Source organism: Saccoglossus kowalevskii, chromosome 12 (assembly GCF_978046115.1).
Source record: "Saccoglossus kowalevskii chromosome 12, keSacKowa6.1, whole genome shotgun sequence".
Classification (NCBI taxonomy): domain Eukaryota; kingdom Metazoa; phylum Hemichordata; class Enteropneusta; family Harrimaniidae; genus Saccoglossus; species Saccoglossus kowalevskii.
Window position 1 is genome coordinate 13,075,901 of NC_140652.1, and position 15,178 is coordinate 13,091,078.

The 15,178-nt window shown below is 36.1% G+C and overlaps 2 protein-coding genes across 2 annotated transcripts in view; both read right to left on the bottom strand.

Moving 5' to 3' along the window:
* The window catches only part of LOC102801086 (uncharacterized), a 204,346-nt gene that overhangs the window by 175,441 nt on the left and 13,727 nt on the right, over positions 1-15,178 (bottom strand). The window lies entirely within an intron of this gene.
* Positions 522-12,865, bottom strand: LOC146735533 (uncharacterized). The gene is made up of 7 exons (XM_085506264.1): positions 12,674-12,865; positions 11,790-12,037; positions 11,536-11,650; positions 3,624-3,763; positions 2,017-3,166; positions 1,665-1,727; positions 522-1,459 (listed from the first exon to the last, which is right to left on the bottom strand). Exons 1-7 carry the CDS (start codon positions 12,807-12,809, stop codon positions 522-524), a joined length of 2,790 nt encoding a protein of 929 aa, XP_085362390.1. The 5' UTR covers positions 12,810-12,865.

Consider the following 15,178-nt stretch of genomic DNA (forward strand, 5'->3'; position numbering starts at 1 on the left):
ATGCAGCAAGAGTGCATATTTTGAGGTATACTTGTAATTACTGATTATTACTATACATCTTTTCTTTCCAAGAATACATCATGGGAATGCCGAAATCCAACAAGTTTAGAACAGAATCAGCAAACTTTGTATGGAGTCTGGTCAAACCCTGGTGGCAGCCATTTTTGTTTTTATTATTAGAGGGCACTTACACGCGTAATCATTCCATATTTGGAATTTGCATTTCCTTATATGGTAGGATGAAAATACCTTGTAAAAACAGCAAAATTACGGCACGCTGTAATTTATGGCGTTATGGTGACAGATAACTGAATATAATAATAGTATAATAACTGAAGTTTTTTTTTTCATACACAAACATGATATCAAAATTTCAATTTCTTCCAATGTTCACTTCTTCCAAAACAATTGTATCACCTTTATGTTAGAAATGAAATTACAGAAACGTATTTAAAATGTCTTCCAAATATTATTCAATTATGTTTGATCTTCAATTAAATTTATTTTGGCTATTTCAAATGTCACATTTTTAATTTCTCTATGATGCATTTGGAGACAGTCGCTGCAGCTAGAGCTGCATATCGGTTCCATCTGCCATTTTTACGTTCATCCGAGTAGTTACACACGCCCCTCACGAACATACATCCTTTGGAAGGAATGTCAGTAGCAGTAGCGATGCCGCTGTTTTCCATCTCAAATCCGATAACATTTTCAGCAGCAGCTAAGTAATCTCTAACTTCTGTATTTCGCATTGCACTGTTTGCAGAGGCCATTATTCCGAAATGAACTTTTGGTTCACCTGGATGACGTGACAGCGGTTCAGCTGGATGGTTATGACCTTCTGGCAAGACATCCTCCTCATCAGCAGGTCTCTGAAACCCTACTTTCTGCACTTTGTTGATTGTGGCACCAATTAGCTCACCCAAAACCTTAGAATTGCGCTTAACTTCTCGAGCTGCATTCAGTGCTTTGGGGTTAAGCTTAATGTGCTGCTTACGTTGGATTTTTTGCCCAGAGTTACGCGTGGCAAGAACACACATTATTTCCCCGTAGTCATAATGCACAAAGGCAGGACCTCTGTCTTCAATTGGATACGAGACAATAACATCACCCTTGCGAACATGTGGACGAGTATACTCTGTGGATTTCATTGCACTGGCTTCGTTATACTGATAATTAGGTACTCCACCAGCAACACCTACCATGAATATCAACTGTAAGGTGCTGAATGCATCACAGAGACGTGCGACAGTTACTGCAGCACTGTTCTCTCCAACCATCCCAGCAGGAAGTCGTGTCATTACAACCTTCTTTCCTCCGACTAGTCCAACCTGGTAGTAGTTTGGATCATTTGGATTTGTTTTACCATTATATTCCACAGGTGGAGCATCAAACATAAGCAATATTGATTGATATTCGTATTCGACTGCTGCAACAATACCTATTGCTGGTTGGGAACCTGGAAACCAAATATATGATATTTCTATTAAACAATGCAAATTTGATTGGATTAAAATAGGATCATAATTGTACAGAATTATCCTGTTCTTCTATCGCTCCACACATAATATATTGAAAATGTAGTTGTCTGAACCAAACACACAAACAATTGTATTGTTTAGCTTGTTTGAAACGTTCAATAAGTATATATAAAATAGATTTACCTTCAGAACTGTGTTCATTAGATTCAGTGGTTAGTCCGAATTGCGTTTCACCAATCTCCTGATCTGCTGGACAAAATTAGCCAAAATTGTGGATGTGCATAGTACATTGCGTAACTAAAGTTAACAAACTGATGAGCACAGACAAACGCTTAGGCATGAACATCTCTGCCATTTCGATTTTCAATTGCTAAATGTTATTTTGAAATTACACCAACTCACTAATTTTTTTAAAGTTGAGTCGAAAGTTGTGTGCAGTAAAATTCATCATATTAATAAAAAAATCGTGTTTGTAGTCCTGGTAATCTAAAAGTGCTAAAGGAGAATATTATCCTTGAACCTGTGCTGAACTTACCATTGGAGATCCATTGAGTAGGTATGTCTATTGGATGCATTTTTGGACAGACCGTCTCAGTAGTGGCAACACAACCATCATCCAAATCCAGAGACCATGCCATAGTTTTCGTTCCATCATGTTGCCCACTGGTACATTTGATGCATTCTTTGTACGATAATCTTGAGTACTGGCTTTTGATGATCTGTCGAAGGTGATTTCCTATGGTCACCTTTACCGGCAATAGCGAGTGATGATGCTCTCCAGTTTGACAAACTTTCATACCAATATCACATCCTTCTTTCCACAGATCTAAGATCATCTCAAACTCGGGAATGTTAATTCTTGCTGCATTTCGAACCAATAAGGCATCCTTCCATGAATTTAGGCACTTCACCACTAGTTGATGAAAAACCGAGTCAGGCAGAAAATTGTCACCAAAATGATAATAAAGTGGGATCGCGCTTTCATGCTTGGATTTGATCGGTTCTAAGGTTCCCTCATTCAGCATACATGGCATATAGTAGACTGCCTTGCCGGAATCTGTTGTGCGACGTCTGCATATGATGTTGAATTTTTCATACATCCGAAGTAGGACATCTTTATCTTTCATCCTGTTTTCTTGAACAAGTATAATATCTACCATTTCTTCATGCAACAAACCATGTTCAAATAGTTTGCTGCAATGCTCTTCCAACTCTGCTGACAGATCAATTCTTTCACGGTATTTGGGCATTTGGGTAACGACAATTCTCAACAGGTCAATTAACCAAGGTGGATCGATAATGACAACATTTTTCAGAATAGCGTCTTCATGAAAGTGTATCATCTCACGAATGCCGTGGTAGTACCTCAAGGCTTTGTCGACTTTCTCCTTATCTAGACCCAACTCTTTACCTTTACTGTAAACCTCAGAGATGGGTAGTGTTCGCTTTTTCATCTGCCGTAATGCCAACTCAAGTCGTACTTGTGCGCATGGTTGTTTATCTTTAAACACTGTGGAGAGCTCTTCGATCTTATTTTTAAGTTTAGGGATCTCTTCATCCGCCTCTACTCCCTCCATCCCACCTTTGTTGGTGATAGCAAATATACCTGCATACATCTCACGATATGGTTTAGGCGTGTGTTTGCGTATATGATTTTTTATTTCATACATTCTCTGTTTCACCACCTGAAATCAAATATACATATACAGTTATATTCATGAAGGTACAAATGAAAAAAAATGCTGTTAAAAATGTATAACACTAGACTTTTCGACTTCATAGCAAAAACAAATGTGTAGTTTGATTCCCCTCCACAATAATGGCAATATATGAATTAATTTAACCATAATCTCTAGAAAAAAAATCAGTTTTAGATATTTATACTCAAAATTGAAAATATGAGCTACGATATGTATCAACAACGATGTATTTATTGAGTAGGATTCTAACTAAATGTTAGTAACTATGTCTATGGTATATTTACTATATATATCAAAATAGCAGATATATATCAAGTCCCAACTGAATGGAATAGATAACAAAATAATAGAACAGGAATGTTATATATAAGCAGATCTGTTTGCCCTATACCTAGCCAAGTTTCTATGAGTATGTACTTATCAGACTAGTATATTTGATTACCTGTTTATCATCTACCAAATCTTTCTTCGTGCAAACAATGATGAACTTTGAACCTCCACTCACAATAGTGTCAGATTTCATTACATCTGGCTCCGGAATAGAATGGTAGTATATCGAATTGACCCACAAGGATACGTCATCTAAAAATAATTAAACTGGTTTAGTTACAGTGTTGGCTACGTGTTAAACCCATGCAGTGGATAAATACATAATATCTCTCCCCAAATCAACAATCTTATTTAAATACATTGCAAGGGTGCAAGTATTGTCATAAGTGTCATAACAGACTTATTTGAAACGCGACGATCCAATTATTTGTTGTTACACAAAAGCCATAATATTGACAAGTAATTTATCAAATATTCACAGGGGCAATATCAAACTTGTGCATGCAAGCTCTATAAATAGATGTGATGCGGTTCATATGACAATCACGATTGACCTACCAACCTGTATCATTTTATTGGCCTACAAATCTCCAAAATTTAATTATTCTCATCCAAATTTAACCTGCAAAATGCAGCTTAGGAGTTGGGGGTCAAAGGTAAATCCTCCTTTTTGACAGAGTTTTATTTTGGTGTCCAAACACGAGTTGTCAAATACTCGCATTATATAGAGTTCTGGCTACTAAACAGAATATTTTATTTTTATACAGAAGATCAGTTTAGCAACAAAAACCTATCGGAAAAACAAATTCAACTAAATCGTTTGCAACTATTTAATAATTGAAGCAAATGTTTTTTTTTGTAAATCTCTGCAGCATTCAGTTATCCTAGCATTGTTACAATTATTAGCAGTATGTATATTTCAAGGAATAGGCAAATGGTGGTTGCTATGCCCATTATTACACTCATCAAACATTAGGGCAAAAAAAAAAGACAGGTTCTGCTCCTTGTCATTGTTTATAACTGCTTGTCACGCAACATTCAGTAAAAATGAAAAATGTTTTCCAGTTTCAGACGATGTTTTGTTGATCCAAATAAACATTTAATGCATGCAATTTGAAAGCATTATTTAATGATTATTCCATATTGACCATTATTTTTGTTGTTATGGTGGTATTAAATAAAAAACATTTTCAAATTTTCTCTAGGACAACCAAAACTTTTTTAGGGGCTAAAATAAATATCCTTGATAGATTGAGATGTTATGGTGGCAAATTTGTTCAAAGCAAGAAGTTGAATGGGAAACCTCAAATGAATCTGTATTTCAAGTGCAGCTCATCAGAATCCAAGCTCTGGAACATCATTAATTAAGGGAAGAGTAGGAAATCAAACGGGCGGTGCACCGCGGTCATTACCGCGGTGTACCGCAGAACGCCGGGGAGAGCCGCGGACTGCTTATAATTAGGGGTCTCTACCGCTGTACCGGTCTCTACCGCGGTCCTCGGTAATGTGTGAAATACGTACTTAACAGTTTCTTTGTGATTCCACGAGTCATTGTTTTAAAATCCGATGCTGTAAATGAATACGATATGTGCGCTTGTTTAGTATTTAGTACATGTATTTAGCGTAACACTGGAATAAAGTTTACAATTGAAAAGAGGACGATTTACAAAGTTTCAGCGTATCCAAGCCGTATCCTGGTTCTTGATTGAGTTGGCAGTATCATGTTCACCATTTGTGCCACACTCCAGAAAAAATGGCTAGCAAACGAGAAACGGGCAAACTAATCAAAACAGGTCAGGCTGTCTGCATTGCACTGACAATGGCATGATTATTTATTTTCTGTTTCGTTTCACAAATCTTGCCTTGCGCATGTATTCTTGGTTGACAGAATCTTTTTTAAACAAAAGACGTTATTTTTCTGTTACATGTTCGTGTTCCATGGTACTCGTGAGTGTGAAAGGCATTTTGAATGAATAATTATTGAGTTTATGATACCGTACGATAACGCTAGCTGGCTTGATTAGAATTTCATTGCGTGTGAACCGCTGAGGTCATTGCCCGTTACTGTGCCAACCGCACGTAGTTCAAAAGCACCGGACGTTGTTTTGTTTTTTTTCACTGGAAATGTAAGCGATCGAATACTCTGCGTTCCAAGTACGCTGCCCCGAGTTTGAAATTACAGTAAATTGTAACGCGTGGATTTTATTTACATGAAATTTAGTTTATTTCAAAATGATATAGATGTTAAACCATAATTATTATTTGAAATGTTGTTTCTTGACTTGACTTTTCTGGCTTTAATGTTTTGTGTGTGCGTGTTTGTTTACAATATCATTATCAACAACAGTTATTCAGTGGCCCCGTCTCTGAGGCAGTAAGTAGTGATTTCGACTAAGTCGCGTAGTTCGATGGCTCCGGACGATTGTATTGTGTTTTGCCGTCAGTTTTAAAGTAGAAAAACTAAGTCTGGTATTATCGCGTATTTAATTGCCCGCTCAATCAGTTGGAGGTGACAGACCGTCAATTACTGAAATAGAAAGGGTGATAGCAGCCTGACTCGAGGGGTCGACAGGGGTATAAAAAATAAGTTTGCGTAATTATTGCAAAGGCAACGCATTATCAAGTCGGCAAAGTTGAAATATTCACAGCCAGTACGTAAGCAATGGAAAATAAGTTTGCGTAATTATTACGAAGGCAACGCATTATCACGTCGGCAATGGTGAAATATTCACAGCCAGTACGGTAACAATTTTTACGTAGGCAATGCAGAGCCAGTAAAAATTTGCGTAATGGGATGTGTATAATAAAAAGGTCAACGCGCGGAGCGCGAATGGTCACCAAGGTAACAACCCACTTGTTCAGCGCGTGACTTGGGGTTAAACTTGGGCCAAGGTTTATTAGATTTATAGTCAGTTTCGCCAAGAAGTGCGCTATTTTTTTCGCTGATCACCCAGTTGTTGTAGTATATATTGTAGCACCAAGTGTGTGACACTCCCTCTTCGACTTCGGCTTGCTTTTTCTACTTAGTGCATGGTCTCGAGGTAACGTAAACTGTGGCCTCTCATCGAGTGTTTTACACTCGGAATTTATACTTCGCCCGATTATATTGGTATACGCGAAACATTAATCTTTTAAAATAAATCCTGAGACTATACATGATGTAAATTCAAAATAATGTGATAATATTTTACATTATGTGGGGTCTACATTATTCTGGGTTGCTTTGCGATGTTATACCAAGACTCGTGAAAATAAAATAGTGTTCTTCTGCGAACTAATATAGACGATTTTTCCAATCTTCTGGTACCACTCGATTTTATTATTTGAACTTGGCGGCAAGTAACCTTTAGTTTCCCAGTCTATTGTGTCCAGTCATAGTCTTAACAATAGGGTGTAAATTGCCATGCGAGCCTACCACACACGACCGCGGTAAACCGGGGTCATGGAATCTATGCATAAATTTGCATAAAATGCGGTCGACCGGCGAGCACCCACCACCACCGCGGTAATGACCGCGGTAAACCGCGAGTTTGATTTCCTACTCTTCCCTAAAACAAAATGACCACTGGTCGGCCACTTTGAATAAAATCGCCAAACCAATATATCTGTATATCTATAACATGATGTATAATGAATATATAAAATTTGAACATCAGTCAAAGCATATCAGAGATATGGCTCCAGAACCGCATTTATAAAACAAAATGGCCACTAGTCAGCCATTTTGAATCCGATCTGAAAAACAAAGTGATGTACACCTGCGAAACTTTATACAATTGTCAGACACGCAGTGAATAGTACCGGTATGTTTTTGTAATACATGCAGTTCCAGTGGCTTTGCTTTCTGAGAAAAAAAATCTGGCTCTGCACCTGAAAAAAAAAAAAAAAAAGAACATTTAGCCCAAAGTTAGCAGCATATGTGCTCCCATTGGCTGTTAGATTTAATTAAAAAAGATATTTGAGTCTTTTTAGTACGAAAAAATATTACTTAATAAATTTATACCAGCCAGAAAGAAATTCACACTGTACTATTTTAAACATGTTCTACCAAAGTCTAGGATGAACTAATTCAACAGTCTGTTTCCACTCTACAAAGTTGTCAAATTAATATTTACGGGATTCTGCAAAAATAAAATATTAAGAATGTGCAAAAAGCCAGAGTACTTATGTTTTCAATGTCATTAAAATCTGACCAGGGATTTGCCGAAAATTTCACTTGAGCTGAACCAAATGGATGCCAAGCTATCAAAAGAAATAAAACAAAAACTATTGAGAAAAATACAAAAAAATACATTTAATATAAAAGCAGATAGAAGTGCATAAAAAACTAATCAGCAGAGGTAGTGATCATGTAGGTAACCTAAGTGTATATCAAATTTCCTTTGAACTGGATTGCATTGTCTCAGATTGGCTGCTAATTTGCATATTAATTTGCATACTAATTAAAATATTGTAGTTGTATTAAAATAATATACAAAATAATATCCGGAGTTTTGAAAAAAAAATTATGACTATTAAGTCAACATCATTAAAATTGAGGATTACGTGAATTTGACCCCCTCCCTAAAATTGTTTCACATAGCCCTTAAAAACATGGCCGCCGTTAAATTCACCTCAATCGAGGTATGTAATTTATTTTCCTGCTCATAATGGAGATAAATTATAGTAGCTAAACATTGAAATTGCCACCCTGACTTCAGTACCGAAATAAATAGCTGATTGGGAAAATGTGTCTCTGTTGACAGAGGTTCGATTTACCGATAAACTTTAACACCGCATGGAGCATGGAGGTCCCGGTTACGAGTGTAGTAACGCACTCGGGTATCATATTTACTTCAAAGGTAATTTAAAAGTGATGATAGATTCATTGACATTGAATTAAAGTACTTTTCAATTTCATCATTGCTTTCAAGCAGTCACGGTTGGCCGAACTTGACTTGTGTTTTCTCGATAATTCTAGTCTAATATGTCGTCACGAAACCAAGTTTCAATCTGCTAGCAGTTGCCAATGAACACCGGAAATAGCAATCGTACACAACAGCGTGTTCTAAACTTTTACGTTTTTATTATTCCAGCATTTTATATGCCAAACGTTATTCCCAAGCCTCCTAAATGACGAGACAAACTTTCGATTTACACGTTTCATAACCAGTTCTTGAACTAATAGCAGGACTGTTTTTCTGGCAAAGTGTGACACTGTGCGATCGCTAGTTTCTCACTAAAGTCAGGACACAAAAGGATAAATCAAAGTTAATAATAAATACCATAAGCACAGTTTCTTACCTTTGAGATAGAAATCTATGTAAGCCTTGTGCAAAGAAAGATACAGTCCCGGAATACAATATCCTCAGACGAAATCGACGGCGATTTCCTCAGCGGTTAGACTGGCGCATGCGCAATGCGGTATGCCAGTTCTCTTGCGAGATGTCGTTAAAACTCTGATTTTTCCGGCAAATTTCGGCACTTGTACTAGTAAAATGTTAAAAATCACAGAAAAAACACAATGAAACTTTGGCGAATCAAAAAAATACTTGGCGTGCATATGTATGGCATTGAGAATTACATTTGCACCAACTTGGAAAAAAATTGGACAGAGCATATCAAAGTTATAAGAGGTAAAAGACGGACGGACGGACGAAACCCAATCTATAAGCCTTCGGCAGACTTCGTCTGCGAAGGCTAACAAAATCCATCCATGCATGACTGAGATCTGGTTCCGGAATTGTGAAAATACGTGATTTTGATGCATTTTCGGCCTTAAAATGGCCATCATTCAGCTATTGTTAAGCGGATCATGAAACAAATGCACATATCTATTTGTGACATGATGTACCATGTGTGTATGAAGTTTGAACTTGATCAATCCAGACATGTCTTGGATACGGATCCAGAACTGAATTCTTTAATACAAAATGGCCGCCAGTCGGCCATTGCAAACTTGATCCGTAAAAAAAAAATGACGTGCATCAAGGTCCTATTATGTTTAATGTATGTACCAAATTTGAACGAAATCCGTCCATGCATAACTGAGATCCGGGTCCGGAATGGTAAAAATGTGCCATTTTGATGCATTTTCGACCTTAAAATGGCCGCTATTCGGCAATCGTTAATCGGATCATTAAAAAAAAATGCATGTGCATATGTCCCATATAATGTGTGATGTATGAGTGAAGTTTGAACTTAATCGGTCCATGCATGTTCGAGATACAGGTGATCACGGACGCACGGACACACGGACGCACACAGGGCAAACCATAAGTCCCCGTTTTCGGACTACGTCCGAACGGGGACTAAAAAATGAAAAGGTACAGTTACGGATAGCATATGGTGGTGGTTGCACGAGACTCGTATTTGGCACACCAAAGTTTATTTTCTACAAATCCACGGGAGATTCATTCACTAACAGACGAACTATTTGGAAACCTTGGTTTAAGGTAGCGGGACTATTATTTGCATACTTGTTTTTATCTTATAATTGTGACCAAATGACTACAAATAGACCCAGGAAAGTATATATTTTTGGAATCGCCAGACTTCAAGCTTTTTCAAAGGCGTGTTTGCCATGCCCGTATCTGCATTCTACGGTGCGTTAATCAAAAGTGAAAAATTACTTTTTTTGTAATTAGTTGTTCAATAGTCTGGTAAATTGAATGTGTCTGGTCAGTTTTATTCAAGCAACGCGTTTTGAGAAGTGGTGTCCTGAATTTTAATTTCTGTTTTAGTCGCATTGCCCCCAACTCAAACCACAACACATTGGTAAATAATCCATGAAATAGTTTGTCTGGACACATTCAAGTTCCTCTCATTGTCACCTTAAAGCTGTGAAAATTAGGTGTTAATCAGACGACAATAAGTATACGTTATTTTTTGTTAAAGACCTTGTATTTTGAAAAACATAAACTCCTAGAAAACGTCAATGAAGTCACAGCAAAGATGTTCAAGCTTGTTTATCTGCACAAGCGATTTGGTTTCCCATCAAGGTCTGTTTTAACATGTCTAGGGGCATCCAAATGTATAAGGCTATTGGAAACCAAAAAAATAAAGGAATGGGATAGCTATAGTTCGATAAAATCGGCAGATGAAAACACTAAAATCAATGATTTTTTTGTTAGTGGCTGTGTGACCTTGTGTCTGACACATTCATATGCAAATGACTAATCTGTGAAATAAACAGGGGCGGAGACAAACCACTCAAATGTTTGGAAACACCAATTGTGTGTCAGATAGCTACTGATAACACATCCTAACATTGCTTTGTCTTGAGTTAATCTTTGAAACTCATAGGCACACAAATTAAACCTGTGTTGTTGATTTTGGAAAACACTACTGAAGCTGCTTTGCTTCCCTTCAGAAAATCTACATTTTAACCAACTTACATGACATTCTAGGTTACGTTGACTTTATCAGATGAAAGTTTATAGTGCATTTCATCAATTAATAAATGTGAAAATCGTAATTTTCAACACAAATAATAGTCTCGCTACCTTAAGTGCCCAGGTCACTGTGGCTAATTGATTGATTGATTAAAATACCATGGTGCTATTATGATAGCAGGACTGTCACACAACCCCATCACCTAGTCACAAATGTATATGGATTATGCTTTCATTTAAACAAGCAATACGATGGTCGAAATAGCTCTGCTGTTTCAGCAGAGCAGTCTAGCAATAACAAGTGCATGCGTATAGTGATGTAAACATCAAAGTTTGAGAAATAAATAACCTTGGCATTAGTGTTCAAACTCCTGTGTTTTGATCTTATCACTAACAAGTTTAATAGCACCCAAGTTTTGGATTTGTTAACTTCAGGGACAGGATATGGCTGTGAATTAGGTGCGAGTTCTAATGTCACACAAGAGAGTATCAATGTTTCAAAAAGTTCAGATTTTCATGGATGCAAATGATTCAATTTGGGTTTGGTCAATGGCTTAAAAAGCTGCACCAAGGAAATTTGGATGCACATCTTAGTTGCAAAAATCATGCGTTAGGTCCACTGTAGTCTACCATGATAGTCTTCAAACATACCTTTTACTTTATCTTCGGTAAACGATTCCAAATCTTCGGAATAATGAATTGTATCATTTAGTGATTTAGATATGTCAACCACAATAATATAAAGACCCTTCTTTACTAGGAATATCTGTAACAGGAATCAATATTATATACTTTTAGTAAAATGCATAGGATACATGATCAATATATAGATTTCCAATTTATCAGAAGTAATATCATTAATGGTGTATATCTAAGTGACATGTTTAATGCTGAATGAAGTGTACCTGGTGACTTATCTGGTAAATTCTCTGTCCTGCAAAATCCCATAATGCAAAAGTAGAATAGTGTCCTGGCCTCTTTCTCTGAAATCGATTCACGGTATCCAATATATTCTCGTTACTAATCTGCAATTCAGTAATGATATTAGCTTCTGAGGTTTTAGCATAGCCATCACACTCCACCAATGGAATAATGTCACCAAGTAAAAGTTTAATTTCGTCCTCGCTCATATGACAAAAATATTCATTGTTATCTGTAAATTAAAGATGCAATAATTAAAAGTAATATTTCTGCAATTAAATGTAAGTACTGTTTATTGTTGAATAGAGTATTTAAAATTAATTACACAGCAGTGGCTTCTCTTTTTAATTGTATGATTTATTTATTTACTTGAGTTAACAGCAATATACAGGCGCGTGTATGCATGGCGTGAACCTGAAAAACTCGTTGACAGAAGAGGGCACTTAAAGCCTGATGCTGGTACTCTTTCTTGGATCATTAAACAAAGGCTTGTGCATATATATGATACAAGATGTAAGAGTTAAGGTTGAGTGCAATTGGTTAATGTGTGTTATAGAGATATGTCCTTGGAATGGCATTTGTTAAACAAAATGGCCGCAATGCATCATCATCGACCATTTTCAATTCGATGTGTAAAAAAATGCTCGTTAGGACTCGTTACGTTCAATAGACATACCAAATTTGAATGAAATATATATGCACGACCGAGATCATAGTCTGGAATAGCAGAAATGCTGGATTTTGGTAAATTTTGTGAACTAAAATGCCCGCCATTCTGTTAGTTATATACTGATATGTTTTGATGAATTGAGTTTAAATACAAGTGTCACAACACTAGTTTTCCACAAATGAAATTATTCAATCTCACCTCGCTTTATCCAACTAAATATATCGAGCCCATACGTTTTAATACCATCTGTACTTGTATATTTCTTCACAAAGGGTTCACCAAAGAGAGTCCTTATTGTCGATGACTTCCCTGTACAATATGGGCCAACACACATTATACAACCTCTGGCAATTTCAATACACGCCTCATGGTGCAGCAATGCAGATTCCAGGTTTACTGTAGTAAGACAATTTGGCAATTAATCAAGAGAAACTAATATTACCTTGGCTGTCAAAAGAATCTGAACAGTGGCGAGTCACTAATAGTATTATTAGAGACCAAGTCCGTTTGGATCTTATTGTTCTTGTTAGAATTTTTCTTCTTCTGCCATTTCTTTGTCATCCCAGAACTTGAACACTGTTGCCCCTGGACATGAAAATTCGGGACTATAAGAAATGGTGCACACAACTTTCAGATTTGTGAGTGATCGACTTGGTTTGGCAGCTAACTTGGATTTAAGTTAAACAGGAAAGGGCCATTTTGAGCCCCTCCCCAAAAGGGTCTTAGCTTTCTGATTTTGTTGTAGTACCATTATTGATAATGGCTACCTATTTCATGAATTACGAGGAAAATAAACAAGAACATTGTGGTAGCCGAGCCAAGCAACGCATACCCATAATACTTCTTGAAAACTGCCAGCCTAATTCAATACCAAGTATCAAAGCAATTCAGTTGGCAGTTTTCATAAAGTTGAAAATGCAATTATTGACGGACGACGATGTATGAACAATCACTTTTATATGAACAGATCCACTTTCATCTACAATGACAGCAGAGCTAAAAAACAAATCTGGTGAATATACAAAATATTTGAATTCAGAAATATCAGTGACTGACATTTTGTATTTTGTTTCATTTCTAATATTTTATTGCTGTCAACCAATAGAAACTATATCCAAGTATGCAATACATTATCATTAGTGGGGAGAACAGGTACACACTAACATGCTCATTAATATTTGTGAATGGCATCGCGCTCAAAAAAATAATTCTTTCGTCAAACTTGCAAGGAGCTAATAAAAACAATAAAACACTACATCTGCCGATTTGGGGTCCAATTGATTATTATTTTTCATATGCAGCAGAATATTGACAAGTATATCCCCATTTTCTAAATTTATCTCAAGTAGATATTTTTAACCTGAAATAGTGAATTTGAGCTTATAGTCTAAAATGTATCGCTGTAAGAAACTATTGCAAAACTTATTTACATTCTGTGATATTTCATTGACCAAGGTGAAATACCAGATCAAAAAAAAATAAGATTGACCTCACAAATAGTATGTGTATATGTTATGCGGTTATGCATTTAAATATAAAAATATACTTACACACTGCAACAATTCATTGAGAGCAGGGGGGAAAAAAGATTTTGTTCAAATTATATTGATAGTAGTAAAGAAACAGAACAATCTCAAGCTGTTGAGTGCATCTCAAAATATTATATATGCGGTGTCGGGGAAACTAATACTCACACTCTGCAATTTTCCATTGAATATGAGAAAGAAAGAAAGAAAGAAAGAAAGAAACGTTACATTTCCGTCAATCCATTAATGTCACACAAGTATTTAAAGCGAAATAGTCCTCATAGAGTGCATCGGATTATATTATTTTACTGTGAAATAGTAAACTGATACTTACTCCCTGCAATTTCCCATAGAATATGAAAAGAAAGAAAGAAACATTACATTTCCGTCAATCCATTAATGTCACACAAGTATTTAAAGCGAAATAGTCCTCATAGAGTGCATCTGATTATATTATTTTACTGTGAAATAGTAAACTGATACTTACTCCCTGCAATTTTCCATTGAATATGAAAAGAAAGAAAGAAAAGTTACATTTCCGTCATTTCAATGTCACACAAGTATTTACAGCGAAATAGTCCTCATAGAGTGCATCGGATTATATTATTTTACTGTGAAATAGTAAACTGATACTTACTGTCTGCAATTTTCCATAGAATATGAAAAGAAAGAAAGAAAGAAAAGTTACATTTCCGTCAACCCATTAATGTCACACTAGTATTTAAAGTGAAATAGTCCTCATAGAGTGCATCGGGTTATATTATCTTACTGTGAAATAGTAAACTGATACTTACACCCTGAAATTTTCCATTAAATATGAAAAGAAAGAAAGAAAAGTTACATTTCCGTCAACCCATTAATGTCACACTAGTATTTAAAGTGAAATAGTCCTCATAGAGTGCATCGGGTTATATTATCTTACTGTGAAATAGTAAACTGATACTTACGGTCTGCAATTTTCCATTAAATATGAAAAGAAAGAAAGCAAAGTTACATTTCCGTCAACCCATTAATGTCACACAAGTATTTGAAGAGAAATAGTCCTCATAGAGTGCATCGGATTATATTATTTTACTGTGAAATAGTAAACTGATACTTACTCCCTGCAATTTTCCATTGAATATGAAAAGAAAGAAAGAAAAGTTACATTTCCGTCATTTCAATGTCACACAAGTAT